The sequence below is a fragment of the Nerophis ophidion genome, linkage group LG16 (assembly GCF_033978795.1).
Source record: "Nerophis ophidion isolate RoL-2023_Sa linkage group LG16, RoL_Noph_v1.0, whole genome shotgun sequence".
Lineage (NCBI taxonomy): Eukaryota > Metazoa > Chordata > Actinopteri > Syngnathiformes > Syngnathidae > Nerophis > Nerophis ophidion.
This window is the reverse complement of record NC_084626.1, coordinates 13,639,080-13,653,406: the sequence shown is the minus strand read 5'-3', so window position 1 is coordinate 13,653,406 and position 14,327 is coordinate 13,639,080. Positions and strand designations below refer to the sequence as shown.

General features: G+C 38.3%; 1 protein-coding gene across 3 annotated transcripts; it reads right to left on the bottom strand.

Moving 5' to 3' along the window:
• Nucleotides 1-336: 336 nt before the first annotated feature.
• Nucleotides 337-13,502, bottom strand: tusc2b (tumor suppressor 2, mitochondrial calcium regulator b). 3 transcript variants are annotated; one of them, XR_009802111.1, is made up of 5 exons: nt 13,336-13,501; nt 10,059-10,315; nt 4,240-4,360; nt 751-1,160; nt 337-678 (listed from the first exon to the last, which is right to left on the bottom strand). XR_009802111.1 is itself a non-coding variant. In XM_061874337.1 (4 exons), exons 2-4 carry the CDS (start codon nt 10,208-10,210, stop codon nt 1,095-1,097), a joined length of 339 nt encoding a protein of 112 aa, XP_061730321.1. In that variant the 5' UTR covers nt 10,211-10,315; nt 13,340-13,502; the 3' UTR covers nt 337-1,094. The 3 variants fall into 3 exon arrangements, 2 of the variants coding, with proteins under 2 accessions (XP_061730321.1, XP_061730320.1); XM_061874337.1 differs by having other exon boundaries at nt 337-1,160; nt 13,340-13,502; XM_061874336.1 differs by having other exon boundaries at nt 337-1,160.
• Between the last annotated feature and the right edge of the window lie 825 nt (nt 13,503-14,327).

The following is a 14,327-nucleotide window of genomic DNA, read 5'->3' as shown; positions in this document are numbered from 1 at the left end:
TTTTTGAATAAGCAATAAAACAGGGGTTGGAGTTTGGCACGGATCTTTTCATCTCTTGATCCTTTAAGTGAACAATATTGAGAAGCTTTACAGAAAACATTTTCCCATGGAAAACAAATCTAAATCTTTCCTACTTGTTTCCTCTACTCCAGAACACACAACAGGCAGATTATATTTTAATCATCAGTGGTGGTCAGGTACAAAATAGTTTGTTGAAAAACTGATGCATTGTTTGTTGTGTAGAAAAAACTCATATCAAACCAGTTAAAAAGGTCATTCATGAGGAATTGCCTGCAAACACCATCGTGCGAAGAAAAAAGGACAAAGACAAAGTGGGGCATTTTTAAGGTGTAATTAAAAAACAATTATAATAATTTACATGTGAAATATGATATGCAGAAGCAGCAAAAGAAAACAGTGTCTCACAGCAGACGTCTCTACCGGTGCTGCAATTGTGTGAAAGCACGCCAAACTCATTAAAGCAAATCACTTTCATTTCAGGGCCTCTGGTTGTCAGCTCATTGTGTTACTGTTAGCAATCATCGGATCATTTCCCATGCATGACAAAGTAAAAGACGGAAAACAATCCCCCCAAAAAAGTGTGCGTCTAAACTTTCCTTTTCTAGATAATACCACGTGACGGTAAGAATCCCCCTCAAAGAGTTGCGGGAATCACACCTGCAAATAAACAGCAGCAATTGATTGAGTCTGCGTCAGCACACATACATGCATGCATACGTACATACACACCATGTAAACCGAATATCATGATTTCCCAAATTGACGGACATCCTCCATTCTTCTTGAGGTGTCCTATGATGTGTTCCGACTGCACACAAAGCTGCTAACAACAGATCACATGCAGAGACCCAGCTCACATTACATCATCCTGAACACGGGTGTTCTTCATATATAGAAATGTGTGTGTGTGTGTGTATATATATATATATATATATATATATATATATATATACAAACACACACAGAGAGAGTGATGTGTTATTTGAAAGTGTCTGGTCTCCAGCTTTGCAGGTTTTAAACGCCAAACGGAGCTGACATTGCAATTTTGTCTTGAGGATGATGCTCAAACGTCGTCAGGCTTCGCAGAGGACGACGGGGAAATCGACATGGATGCAAGGGTGGTCCAGCTTTATGATTCCCTGAGAGAGACAAAAATTGTGTACAACTTTTGAAGAGGTCAGATATTGTTGAAATATGGTAGTCATCACCATTGAGAATTATGAATTGTGTGAAGTTGATTGTTAATGCAGTTAATTGCAGACAGTAAAATGTAGTGATGTAATGATATTAAAATTCTATAACACGGTTATTGTGACCAAAATTAGCATTGTTACTATCAGAATAAGTTTTTTTTTGGCCAGGTATGTTTAAAACACGAGGAAATTGAATTATGGACTGTACTCTTTTTTTTCGATGTAAAAAATAAAAATTAACGATTAAATACATATATATTTTTAGGGTTGTCACGATACCAATATTTTGGTACCGGTACCAAAATGTATTTTGATACTTTTTGGGACTTTGATACTTTTCTAAATAAAGGGGACCACAAAAAATGCATTATTGGCTTTATTTTAACAAAAAATCATAGGGTACATTAAACATGTTTCTTGTTGAAAGTTTGTTCTTAAATAAAATAGTGAACATACAAGACAACTTGTCTTTTAGTAGTATGTAAGGAAACAAAGGCTCCTAATTAAAGTTAAAATACCAATAATTGCCACACACACACGAGGTGTGGCGAAATTATTCTCTGCATTTGACCCATACCCCTTGATCACCTCCTGGGAGGTGAGGGGAGCAGTGAGCAGCAGCGGTGGCTGCGCCCGGGAATTGTTTTTGGTGGTTTAACCCCCAATTCCAACCCTTGATGCTGAGTGCCAAGCAGGGAAGTAATGGGTCCCATTTTTATATCTGTGTGGAGGAGTGGGCCAAAATCCCTACTGCAGTCTGTGCAAACCTTGGGAAGAACTATAAGAAATGTTTGACCTCTGTAATTGCAAACAAAGGCTACTCTACCATATATTAATGTTGGTGTTCAAATAGTTATTTTCAGCTTTATCACACAAATAAATTGTTAAAAAATCATAGATTGTGATTTCTGGATTTTTCTTTTTGGGTTATCTCTTGTGAAAATTTCAGACCCCTCCATGATTTCTAAGTGGGAGAACTTGCAAAAGAGCAGGGTGTTCAAATACAAACCCCGTTTCCATATGAGTTGGGAAATTGTGTTGGATGTAGTTATAAACGGAATACAATGATTTGCAAATCCTTTTCAACCCATATTCAGATGAATATGTTACAAAGACAACATATTTGATGTTCAAACTGATTAAACATTTTTTTTTTTTTTGTGCAAATCATTAACTTTGGAATTTTATGCCAGCAACACATGACAAAGAAGTTGGGAAAGGTGACAATAAATACTGATAAAGTTGAGGAATGCTCATCAAACACTTATTTGGAACATCCGACAGGTGTGCAGGCTTATTGGGAACAAAAAGCCAAGCCAAGCCCCATGCTACAAAGACAACATATTTGATGTTCAAACTGATGAAAAAATGTTTTTGTGCAAATAATCATTAACTTTGGAATTTGATGGCAGCAACATGTGACAAAGAAGTTGGGAATGGTGGCAATAAATACTGAGAAAGTTGAGGAATGCTCATCAAACACTTATTTGGAACATCCGACAGGTGTGCAGGCTAATTGGGAACAAGACAATGCCAAGCCACATGCTACAAAGACAACATATTTGATGTTCAAACTGATAAACATTTTTTTTGTTGTGCAAATAATCATTAACTTTGGAATTTGATGCCAGCAACACGTGACAAAAACTGATAAAGTTGAGAAATGCTCATCAAACACTTATTTGGAACATCAGACAGGTGTGCAGGCTAATTGGGAACAAGACAATGCCAAGCCACATTTGGCACGTGTTACAACAGCGTGGCTTCGTAAAAAAAAAAGAGTGCGGGTACTTTCCTGGCCCGCCTGCATTCCAGACCTGTCTCCCATCGAAAATGTGTGGCGCATTATGAAGCGCAAAATACGACAGCGGAGACTCCGAACTGTTGAACAACGGAAGCTCTACATAAAACAAGAATGGGAAAGAATTCCGCTTTCAAAGCTTCGACAATTAGTTTCCTCAGTTCCCAAACGTTTGAGTGTTGCTAAAAGAAAAGGTGATGTAACACAGTGGTGAACATGCCCTTTCCCAACTACTTTGGCACGTGTTGCAGCCATGAAATTCTAAGTTAATTATTATTTGCAAAAAAAACTATAGTTTATGAGTTTGAACATCAAATATCTTGTCTTTGTAGTGCATTCCATTTAATATTGGTTGAAAAGGATTTGCAAAATATTGTGTTCTGTTTATATTTACATTTAACACAATTTCCCAACTCATACGGAAACGGGGTTTGAGCTTATTTTCGTTACTGTATATACATATATATACATATATATATATATATATATACACACACACGTATATATTTACACATATATACACGTACGCACACATACACGTATGTGTGCATGCGTATATATGTGTAAATATATACATGTGTAATCGTGTGTGTAAATATATACATGTGTAATCGTGTGTGTATATATATATATATATATATATATATATATATATATATATATTATAATGGGGTATTACGTTTCTTAGTAATGTTTCTTGTGGTTAATTTTAGCATTTAAGCTAGCAAGCAAATTAACGCTAGTTGGTCGATACGTTTATCAAAGCGTGCTTATAAATAACGTTTTTTTCGATAACATTAATAAGGTAATAAAAACCTTTGGGTGTTTTACCGCGGTTATAACCCTTTCCGATTGACGCCCGTCTTCTTTGCGGTTTCGGTGCAGAATTTAATCGTACTTGTAGCAAATTTAAGTGCTCTATTTAAAACCGGCAGAGGCGGTGTTAGTTTTTAAGAACACAGCGTCCACGTGCAACTCAGCTAGCTCAATGCAACATTAGCATTAAAACAGGAGCTCGGAACATTCAGTGAGGGATTATTCAATTCTTTATTTGCAAGCCTACGCACTGATGATACAGTGAGTACTTAAATCAATTTTTACCCACTCTATATCGTTCCATTTCCAGCGGTTAGTGCGGCAATCAACTGATCAGAAATTCTCCTTTAGCCGATTAATTAAATTAAGTTAACATCATCTCAGTATTTTGACAGGTAATCTCCTTACCTGAGGTGTCAAGTTTTTATAAATCCTTCTCAGCTTGGCTTTCTTACGCCCATTTTTTGTCACAATAGTCTCTTCATAGAACTCGTGGGCCAAGTCGCCATCTTCGTCCAAGTATAAAGAACTGCAGAGAGAGTGATTGAGGGAGAGATAGAGATAGAGAAATGAGCCAATATAAGGTGCTTGCAAATCTTCAGAGTTTTTCAAATGAGCAGACTGAAAGGGTTTAGGTTTGTTTATCATGCATGTAGGGGTGCAAGTAGTACACAGGAGGGGTCATAGCCCCAAGCAGCTCCCTCATTAAACCTTTGGACAGCCTCAGCATGGAATATGATCCTCCTGAGCCTATACGACTAATGTGACTGGGGGTCCTTAATATCATGGATACTGTGAAGGGAGTTTGAAAAACAAACCAGGATAATTACACTTTGGATGTCCCTTACTGGCAACTTCACTTTTGTGTCAAGTCTGCATTAAGGGAGTGACCCACCAGTCGTTTCTTTTTATTTGGATATTAAAAAGGTGTCATGAGTATATATTTCATGTCAAGTCCTTATTAAATGGCCCTGATATGTCAAAAGGCATTAATTAAGCATTTTCTTTTTTAATACCTTTATAACTGCTAACGGTAGTTCAGCCGAGATATTCAATATTTCAAACTATGGCCTTTTTTTAATATCTCGATATTTTTAGGCCATATCGCGATACACGATATACATATATATCTCGATATTTTGCCTTAGCCTTGAAATAACACTTGATGCATATAATCACAGCAGTATGATGATTCTATGTGTCTACTTTAAAACATTCTTGTTCATACTGCATTAATATATGCTACTTTTAAACTTTCATGCAGAGAAGGAAATAACAACTACGTCAATTGATCAAAACTGTATTTATTAAACAGTTATGAAGCAGTGGAAAAAACATTCATGTCATTTCCAAAAAAGAAAGTGCAAGATTGTCAGAGACATTTTAAAACAAGCTATTAGTGCACTTTTGTGCATGATGTCATTAAGATGACATATTAAAACAACATGAGATAGTTCAATAACTGTCAAATAAAAATGAGCTGGATAATAGCAAATCAAATAGTGTTCATCCTTTGCCATGTGGTAGGTTACTACGGACATTATTGAATTCTATTGAAATTCTGATGTTGACTATTTTTTTCATACGGAGTTGATCTGGAAATGTTTGCATCAGCATTTTGATGGTGTGGGCGTGCGGCACTGAATGGAGATGTTGACATGCGTAGTATGCACTCTTCATTCTCTAGCAGGTGACTTTTCAAATGATACTACATATTAGCAGTAATGCTACTTTTTCTAGCAACGCTTTTGGCCCACACTTGACAAATTACGGTTGTCTGTTCGACATATTCCCACTTGAAGCCAAACCACCGCCAGACAACAGACCCCTGCTGTGTTTCTTGGGAATTAATTATTCCTTCATTCGCACCTTCTTTCTCTCATATTACCACTCATATGGCTCCGCCTAAGGGATCGAAAATCCGTATTATCATCCTTTACGTGCAGCCAACGTTACCCATGCTGCTACATCTCTGCTCCGCAAGGGCGTATGACGTAAGTGACGTATGTAAGAAGGTGTGGACGCTGTCTGTGAGAAAGAGACAAGAAAGAGCGAGAAGAGCCTGCCGTGTAATGCCAGCAGCTAAAAGCAACTGTATGAGAACGTAAACTCGAATAACACGATGTACCGTATTTTTCGGACTATATGTCGCAGTTTTTTTCATAGTTTGGCCAGGAGTGTCACTTATACTCAGGAGCGACTTATGTGTGGAATTATTAACACATTACTGTAAAATATCAAATAATATTATTTAGCTCATTCACGTAAGAGACTGGACGTATAATAATAATAATAATAATAATGGATTGGATTTATATCGCGCTTTTCAATTACTAGATACTCAAAACGCTCACAGAGAAGTGGGAACCCATCATTCATTCTCACCTGGTGGTGGTAAGCTACATTTGTAGCCACAGCTGCCCTTGGGTAGACTGACGGAAGCGTGGCTGCCAGTTTGTTTATTATTCATTGATCATTCATTCACCAGTGTGAGCGGCACCAGGAGCAAGGGTGAAATGTCCTGCCCAAGGACACAATGGCAGCGATTTGGATGTCAATAAGCGGGGAACGGACCTGTAACCCTCAGGTTTCTGGCACGGCCGCTCTACCCACTACGTCATGCCGCCCAGAATATAAGATTTCATGGGATTTAGCGATTACCAGTGACAGATTGTTTGGTAAACGTATAGCATGTTCTATATGTTATAATTATTTGAATGACTCTTACCATAATATGTTACAATAACATACCAGGCACATTCTCAGTTGGTAATTTATGCGTCATATAACAGACACTTATTCAGCCTGTTTTTCACTATTTTTCATTTATTTTAAATTGCCTTTCAAATGTCTATTCTTGGTGTTGGGTTTTATCAAATAAATTTCCCCAAAAAATGCGACTTTTACTTCAGTGCGACTTATATATGTTTTTTTCCTTCTTTAGTGTGCATTTCCGGCAGGTGCGACTTATGCTCTGGAGCGATTTATACTCCAAAAAATTTGGTAGTCATTTTCTATATCGCACAGAGACAAACCCGCGATATGACGTGTTTATCGATATATTGCACAGCCCTATTTTAAACTTAGATTTACAGTCCCGAAATATTCTTAATGTCTTCATTTCGATGGCCCGCCCTCCACCGTTTGATCAATTTAAAAGGTCAGTGAGTGTGTCACATTCAGGTTGCAAGTTACGCACCGCTCTCTTCGTCAGACCTTAGTAAATCTAAAAGACGTCGCTACGATTCTCAACTTATTCATGACAAAGCCAGGAACAAAACGAGAAATTGTATTAGGGATGCCTTTGAAAGGGGGAAACAATTAAAGGCGGAGAAGATTTTTTCATCTGACGCCAAACTTGCTCATTTCCTCTTTGGTAGGTAAGTCAGGTTTTCTTATAACTTCTAATAAATGGAAATGGACATTTCGTATGTAAACTATATTATTGTCCAATGCAGTCTATGACCTTGTCTAACAAAGCTAGTATGTTCATGCAACGAATGCTTAGCATGCTAGCCCGGTCAATAACATATTGACATAGAGGCTTAAGGGGGAAATATAAGCTTATTATTCTGTATGTCAATGTGTCATCCAACTGCCAGAGCAACATATATTTTCGACAAATAAAACCTATGTGGATATGGGTAGTGTCAGTGCCTATTTCGTTCTCAATATGCTGATACCAGGGGGAAATGGGTTCCAACATTAGCACGGCTAATTGCGGTTTCTGGTACTGTATGTGCATCAGGCACATATGAGGTGGTATTTGCTTGGCACAATATAATGCATTCCATGTAATGATTTTCTACTTTGTGTATTGACATTGTAGTAGGCTGTGAGATTTATGCGTAACATGGGTTGGCTCATAGAATTGCTCTCTGCACTGAAAGATGGTGATGTGCGTACATGGAAGAGAATGCAGTGCGTCAGGTCGGATGCAACATTAAGTTATGCTGAACGAAATGCGGCGGTCATTTTACACGTATACACGTTACAATCAAACACCCGATGTAATTAGTACAATACTGCCAATATGTACGGCGTGGCGAAGTTGGTAGAGCGGCTGTGCCAGCAATCTGAGGGTTATTGGTTCAATCCCCACCTTCTACCATCCTAGTCACGTCCGTTGTGTCCTTGGGCAAGACACTTCACCCTTGCTCCTGATGGGTCCTGGTGAGCGCCTCGCACGGCAGCTCCCGCCATCAGTGTGTGAATGTGTGTGTGAATGGGCGAAAGTGGAAATACTGTCAAAGCGCTTTGGGCTCCTTAAAAAGGGGTAGAAAAGCGCTGTACAAGTACAACTCATTTACCATTTAGCAACCAAATACAAGACTGGCGCATTCAACTTAATGGCAAAGACCAATTACTGCCTGCGGAAACACACCCAAGACAAACTGAAATGAATGCAAACAAGACTCAAATGTAAGAAAACAAGCTATAACAAAAAAATACTTTTCAGGCCATTCCAGATTTGGTTCAAACTTTTCTATCCAGCTTCTGGAAGCAGTGTAGATAGGCTCCAGCACCCCCGCAACCCCGAACAGGACAGGCGGTAGAAAATAGATGGATCCAGAGCCCACGTGATCACAACAACAACAACATTATATCACTTGGTCGAGCATTTTCTTATACTGCAAACAAAATAAGTCAAAACGATGTATTATTTGCGTGATATCGAATCGGTTAAATAGTATAATATTATCACGATAGTATGAAAGTGAAAAGGTTGTAACGGGACACCCCTTTTAAAAATAGAGCAAAGATGCAACTGCATTATTAATGTGTGCTAAATAAACCGGTTTCATTGTAGTGTTTTTAAGAGCAATTTTCTTAAGTTTTTTTGTCAGACTTCCTGTTTGTCACCTCGCGCTTGTGTCATCTTAGTGGGCGTGGCTGGTAGTTTTTTCCCCCAATTGGGCTTTTGTGTCCACCACAAATTCTGCATAGCAACAGAGGGATGTGAATTGCAGCAATTCTGTTGATCTTAAATGTTGATAAAAAAGTTATATCTTATTTAAAAATCTCCCCTATTATCCAAAATATATATTTTAAATAATGTTCTAACAGCAATATGTAGGAGCTGTAAAACATGAGTGTACAGGTGAAACTAAAAAATTGTGAAAATAGTGCAAACGTTCATTCATACCAGCAATTCGATTTACAAGGTAAAGCAAATATAAAACATGCAACTCTGGATATTTCTATAATTTGTTTGATATAATTTTGATGATTAAGGCTTACAGCTTGAGAATTTGGGGTTTGCAAAAACCAAACCATTATCATCAAAATTATAACGAATATAAGCTGGACATATTTGTACAGTATGTATGGAATAGGGGTGTCACAATTGTTTTAATGAATCACTTGCGATTCTTATTTGTAACGATTCCTAATAGATTAAAAAAATAATTATTACTAATTATTGTTTCTTTTAATGTGTCCTTTCCAGTGAACCAAATCATATTGTTGATGTAGATGCCCATATTTGCTGTACACATAAGTAAGTAATACAATTTTATTTTAAAGCGGTTCGTCTATTTTATGGAGGAATATCATTAATCATAGAACTGGCACCCGATGTTATTAAAAAAGTATTTATTATGAATCAAGAATCGTTTGGAATCGAATCGTTACCCCCAAGAATAGAATGGAATCGTGAGGTGCCCATACTTTCACAGCCCTAACTAGTATGTATTAAGTTTATATCACTTATTATTTTCACGTTTGACATTGATTTGCTAAAAATGAAGGGACTTTTACAATATATTCACATTTCTTGAGGTTCACCTGTTAGCATGTAGCTCACATAGTTATGCTAGTGTTGCTAACATTTGTGTCCTCTTGTCCTTAGTCTTACATTGATGTAGGTGATATTTGATTAAGTTGGACAGGTGCAGAGTTACACTGTGCATGTAAAAAGTGAATAAAGTACACAATGGCGCTTCTTCAAAACACACACTGTATCGAAAAATAACACAGCTCATTAGCATTTAAGCTACAGACACACAAAATATCATGTTCCGAGCCTGGTGTACCGAAAGCCTTTTTGTAGGGTCTAAATTCCAGTATCAAGGCTAGATTTTGGACAACATACTTACAGTACATTATTGTGGAATCGGTCAGTAAAATGCTGGTTTATACCACGAGCAAGGTAGTTAATATTGGGAAAAAATATATAAATATCTTTGAAATGCAAATACTGTACATTTTGCGGAGGAGCCACTTACCTTCGTCGGGTAAACACAAAAGGTGTTGCACCCGGGAAACTTCGCACTCTCGCCAACATGTGCTCATTTGCATCTTTGGTTTGGTCGTCGCCACTGCCGCCTGAGCCAGAAAAAGGCCAAAATCCTTTGGACTTGGAGCCGCTACCACCCATCTTCAGCTGCAGCACATTATTTACTTGGGTCACAGAGCGGCCAGTGGTGCTTTAGTGTTGCTCTACCAGGTGAATGTGACACTATAAGATGCAACACCTGGGGAACTGACAAAACAAGAGACAAAGATTGTTTTTTTAGTGCACGGAGTACACTTTAATGGAAAATATGTTATCATGTCTTGTATTTAATCAATTTAAACTATTATACAAACATCGGATCTGGTTCAAATATAGAGATGAGGGTCTTTAATTTTACCTGCTGTTGTACTCTGTTTCAAAGTGTTATTATTATTATTATTGCTATATTGTCTATTACCGCTGTTGGTATATTCATTCTACCTACATTGTTAATGCAAATTATTGTTACAGTGTAATAATTATTGTTAACTGTGGTAATGCCACTATGATACAACATTTGTATTATAATTCTTAAACAAAGTAACAGTGCAACTCAATGTATTAATCACCAAACTGAGAACTGAGGGTGGAATTAAATAATCTTCTTCCCACTGCCTTTCAGGCAAAACTGGACCATCATGCTTACATACTGCACATTACCATTTGCATTATATTAATGTATATTATTACGTGTAGTCTACCTCGTACTTTTTTTATGTCATTGCCTGAAATAAATTTAAAAACATTTAATGAAAGTCAGCATTTAACCTGGCTAGCGGTCAGCGCACTAGATAGATAGCAGTTTACAGATTCCTTCAGGAGAGTTGCCTCAGGAAAATTTAAATTCCAGCAGCAGTGTACAGAATCGAGATCAAATTTAAAAAGTAAATAATAAATAGTGGGGGTATATGTTATTGTTTTGCATCCCCTGACATCCTGGTACCCCCAATCCCCCCAAGAGAGGAGTTGTACAGACTAATGGCGTGTGGGACAAAGGAGTTTTTTAGTCTAACAATCCTGCACTTGGGATGAAGCAATCTAGCACTGAACAGGCTCCTCTGGCAACTGATAACGCTTTGCAGAGGGTGACTGGCATCATCCATGATGCTCACTAGTTTTTCCACAGTCCTCTTCTCTGCCACCGTCACAAGTGAGTCCATTTTTGTTCCGAGTGAGCTGCTTCTCCAGGAAATGAATACAATCACTGGGTGAATCTCGATTAATCATTATAATAGTAATCCTTACATCCCTACTCCAAACACAGAAATGATCCGAACCCGAAAAACTCACACATTGGGGATAAAAATGCTGCAATAAATGAACTCCGCAGGATGAAAAAAAATATTGAAAAAAAAAAATGCAAAATAAGAAATACAGGATGCTGACAAGAAAGTTGGAGGAGTAAAAAGGTAAAATGTTTTATTTCAAAAAATATTTTTTTAAATAAGGAAGAAAGAGCAACTGAGGGAGGAAATAAATAATGTGGAGTTCGGGATGAAATACAGACATTGTGATGGAGTAAGTCAATGTTGTTGTTTTTATGACACACACACGCTCTGCCACAAATAGGTTGATTGGCAACACTAAAATTGGTCCTAGTGTGTGAAAGTGAGTGTGAATGTTGTTTGTCTATCTGTGTTGGTCCTGTGATGAGCTGGCGACTTGTCCAGGGTGTACACCGCCTTCCGCCCGAAGCAGCTGAGAAAGGCTCCAGCAGCATTTGTGGTATGTGTGTTTGTTTTTAGTCTTGGATCATTTCTGCGTTTAGAGCTTTTTGGACGTTGCTCGTGTTTGCCACCGTAAGTGAGTATTACTATTAAATAATGCATTAAAAACAAACCAAGGCAATTTAATATTTTCATCATAAGCTAAACTACAGACAAATACTGAGTAGAGATGTCCGATAATATTGGACTGCCGATATTATCGGCCGATAAATGCTTCAAAATGTAATATCGGAAATTATCTGCATCGGTTTCAGAAAGTAAAATGTATGACTTTTTGAAACGCCGCTTTACGGAGTGGTACACGGACGTAGGGAGAAGTACAGAGCAGTTGCGCCTCCCACTCATACTTGCCAACGTCTCCCAAATTTCTCCCGATTTCCACCCTGACAACAATATTGGGGGCGTGCCTCAAAGGCACTGCATTTGCATGCCGGCCCAATCACATAATATCTTCGACTTTCCACACACACTAGTGAATTCCTACTTACTTGGTCAACAGCCATACAGGTCACACTGAGGGTGGCCGTATAAACAACTTTAACGCTGTTACAAATATGCGCCACACAGTGAACCCACACCCAACATAAATGACAAACACGTTTCGGGGTGAACAGCCACACACTAACACAACATAAACACAACAAAACAAATACCCAGAACCCTGTTACAAATATGCGCCACACTGTGAACCCACACCCAACACGAATGACAAGCACGTTTCGGGGTGAACATCCGCACCGTTACGCAACATAAACACAACAAAACAAATACCCAGACTCCCTTGCAGCACTAACTCTTCCAGGGCACTACAATATACACCCCCGCTACCCCCTATCCCACCTCCTCATGTTCTCTCAGGGAGCACATGTCCCAAATTCCAAGCTGCTGTTTTGAGGCATGTTAAAAAAAAATGCACGTTGTGCCTTCAATAATAAATATGGCAGTGCCATGTTGGCATTTTTTTTCCATAACTTGAGTTGATTTATTTTGGAAAACCTTGTTACATTGTTTAATGCATCCAGCGGGGCATCACAACAAAACTAGACACAATAATGTGTTAATACCACGACTGTATGTATTGGTATCTGTTGATATCCGTAACTAAGAGTTGGACAATATCGGAATATCGGCAAAAAAGCCATTATCGGACATCTCTAATACTGAGGTTTGGAGTTTTTCGGTTAGCCCGTAGGTCAGTAGCTAACACTTAGTTGGACAAGGTGAACAACACGACTTGAGTGACGTCACTAGCTCAAAAACAAGAGTTACAAGCTATCTTTGGTTGACTTATATAAAAGGAGTGGTCCAGAAAATAGGTAGATGATGTCAGTATGACATAATGTGCAGTCGCGACTGTACAGACACTATGGTTAGATGGCATTGACTCGGGTCAGACCCGACTTATTGTAGGGCTTTGCAGCATGACGCTGTTAAAAGCTGACATTTAGACGCTTCACAAACTCTTGACAGTTATGGCATTCGGATTGGTTGAAGACATACCCACTCTATCTTATGGTCCAAAAGGTATATTTCCTTGGCGGAGTGGGCAGGATGGCTGGATGACTTTGCCCGCACAATAAAGACCGAGCAGCAGAAAGTAGCTAACTAGAAATGCTAGTGGGAGGGAGTTCTTCTCTCGTCGGTCACTGCTGACGGAGAGAGCCTCGTTGGAATGTACTGCCCCTTACAGGGCAGGAGTGAAATTGCAGTAATTGAATGACAGAAGCCTGCTGATACCCACACAGTGCAGTGGATAGTAGGGCTGGGCGTATCGATACCAAGTATCGATAGTATCGATACTTGGTAAGTATCGGTATCATATCGATACTGACGTGATGGTATCGACACTTCACCAAATTAAGCGAATAACTCCGATTTAAAAAAAAAAATGTGAGCGGAGCGCAGCGCTCCTCACCACTCCACCCTCCTCCCTAATGATGGGTCGCGAACAAGATTTAAAAACACTTTAGAAATTCATCTTCAAACCAAAATAAAATACAATAAATACAATTAACATGACGCTTGGTGCGTTCGCGCACACACATCAGTATAATTCGCTCCGAGGTTCACTCGGACACGCACACACACACGCGTGCGTTTCCAGTGCGACTTAATGTCTTGGTTGTAAACTGTAAAGTATTTTATTGCACTAAAATAACGATAAGAATTTCTCAGTTCTTTTGTTTTGTGTCCATTTTTACAACTGTTTAATAACTAGTGTTTTCTTTTTTACTTAAGTTCTTGTGTGTTGTGAGAAGACTAGCCAACTTCAGTATTTGTTTTCTCTTTATTTGCACTACTTACTTTATTGTAATTGACATTATTACTTTTTCATTTGAATTTCTCAGTTCTTTTGTTTTGTGTTCATGTTTACAACTTTGTTCAATAACTAGAGTTTTGTTATTTACCTTAAGTGATTGTGTGTTTTGAGGCGACAAGCCAAGTTCAGTAGTTGTTTGCACCTTATTTGCATTACTTTATTGCTATTGATA